The sequence below is a fragment of the Neophocaena asiaeorientalis genome, unplaced genomic scaffold, assembly GCF_003031525.2.
Source record: "Neophocaena asiaeorientalis asiaeorientalis breed wild unplaced genomic scaffold, Neophocaena_asiaeorientalis_V1.1 scaffold134, whole genome shotgun sequence".
Lineage (NCBI taxonomy): Eukaryota > Metazoa > Chordata > Mammalia > Artiodactyla > Phocoenidae > Neophocaena > Neophocaena asiaeorientalis.
In genome coordinates, this window is record NW_020185339.1 from 24,989,877 (window position 1) to 24,991,626 (window position 1,750).

General features: G+C 63.5%; 1 protein-coding gene across 1 annotated transcript in view; it reads left to right on the top strand.

Annotated features, from left to right (window-relative positions):
• Positions 1-6: 6 nt before the first annotated feature.
• Positions 7-1,750, top strand: part of ITGA5 (integrin subunit alpha 5) — a 21,078-nt gene continuing 19,334 nt past the window's right edge. Inside the window, exon 1 of the mRNA XM_024736417.1 lies at positions 7-249. Within this exon, the coding sequence (XP_024592185.1) occupies positions 29-249 (221 nt within the window). The 5' untranslated portion in view covers positions 7-28. The remainder of the gene's footprint in view (positions 250-1,750) is intronic.

The following is a 1,750-nucleotide window of genomic DNA, read 5'->3' on the forward strand; positions in this document are numbered from 1 at the left end:
GGCCCCAGGACAGGGAAGAGCGGGTGCTATGGGGAGCCGGACGCCAGGGTCCCCTCTCCTCGCCGTGCAGCTGCGCTGGGGCCCCCGGCGCCGATCCCGGCTGCTGCCGCTGCTGCTGCTGCTGCTGCTGCCGCCGCCGCCCAGGGTCGGGGGCTTCAACTTAGACGCGGAGGCCCCAGCAGTGCTCTCTGGGCCCCCGGGCTCTTTCTTCGGCTTCTCGGTGGAGTTTTACCGGCCGGGGACAGACGGGTGAGTTGAGGAGGGTTGGCGGCGGGCTGGCGGGGTCGGGGGTGCGCGCCTGGAGACAGGGGGCGCGGCTGGAGTCTGGAGGGGACCAAGGCTTGAGTTTGGGAGGCGGAGTTTGGAAGGACTAGGGTTGGAGTTGGGGGCCCTCGCCGGAGTTGGGGGCCCGCGCTGGAGTAGGGAGGGGACAGTGGCCGGCGTGGAGGGTGGCCAGGAGTTTGAGAGCGATCAGCAGGGAGACGTGTGGGGTGGGGAGAGGACACGAAGCTGCAAGCTGGAGGAGTCTGGGCCGGGGTCTTGGGGCCAAGAGAGAGGAGGGCGCGGGAATGGAGAGCAGAGGGTCTCTGGCTGAGATCCGAGAGCTGCCGGGACCGGAGGCGGATGGGGACGGAGAGGGGGCGCGGAGGCCAGGGTGGGCATTTTGGAGCACTGGGGAACCCCGGGACCCCTGAGGGCCATTGTGCGGAGAGAGAACGGGTCGAAGCAGAATGAGCTGTGTGTAGTAAGAAGGGAGTCGGAGGCTGAAGTGGTCCGGAGGTTAAATGGGGGCCAGCCTTACCCTCCCCTCCCCCCTCAACTCAGGCTGGGAAAGACTCGGGAGGGGGACGCGGCTCCCTCCCCTTTCTCCTCGGTCTCCTACTCCGCCCGCCACCCCCAATCTCTGTTCAGAAGAGGGGATCCGGGAAGTTGGGGAGAGTCCCGGGACCCTGGTCCTGGGGGGCGCCGGGGTTGGGGGCTGGCTCAGCCAAGGGCGGGGGCTCGGATGTGTCGGTAGGGGTGTGCGCCCGTGAAGGGGGGTGGGCGGTTTCCCTCTTCTTCTAGCTCTTGGGAGGAAGAGAAAAACTGATTTCCTGTAGCTTGTCGGCTGGAGCTGAGCTGAGACCGGGACTTCTGGGGTTGGGGTCGGAAGCTGGGGAGACGCGGGCTTGCAGGGCCCAAGAGCGTCAGAACACAGGATCTCAGAGACCGGGGAAGTCTCAAAGGAGGCTCCCCATTCCCAGCTCAGCAGGGTGACAAGCAGAGCGGACCCTGTGTGCCAGGAAAATGGGGAGCCCACGGGCTTGGGGAAACGAGCTAGGCAACATTAGAACAAGGGTGTTTGTTTAAATGTGGGGGGGGGAGTAAGAGGGGAAGGAAGCTGCTCCTGGGGTGGGACGGGGACTCCCAGGTGCCAGATGCCTGATCCTGCACGATGTCTGGAATAATCCTCTTTCCACATCTCTGGGCTCTGAGATTGTCACTGCTCCCCACCATCGCCACCAGCACAACAACCCCTGGTATCCAGCTTTGATAGGACCTCTGTCAGAGGTGAGCTGTTCCTACACATGATACAGTTAACTGAGCTCTACTCATTTCCTTTAATTTTTGGAGAAAAGGGGTTAATCTAGGTAATTCACTTGGGGTATGGGGCATATTTCTCCTTTGTCTGGAGGATGGTTAGGCCCCAGCTGTTGGTTCTGGGCTATTCAAGGTCCCCACCCAGCCCCCACCCCACCCCCCTGGCCTC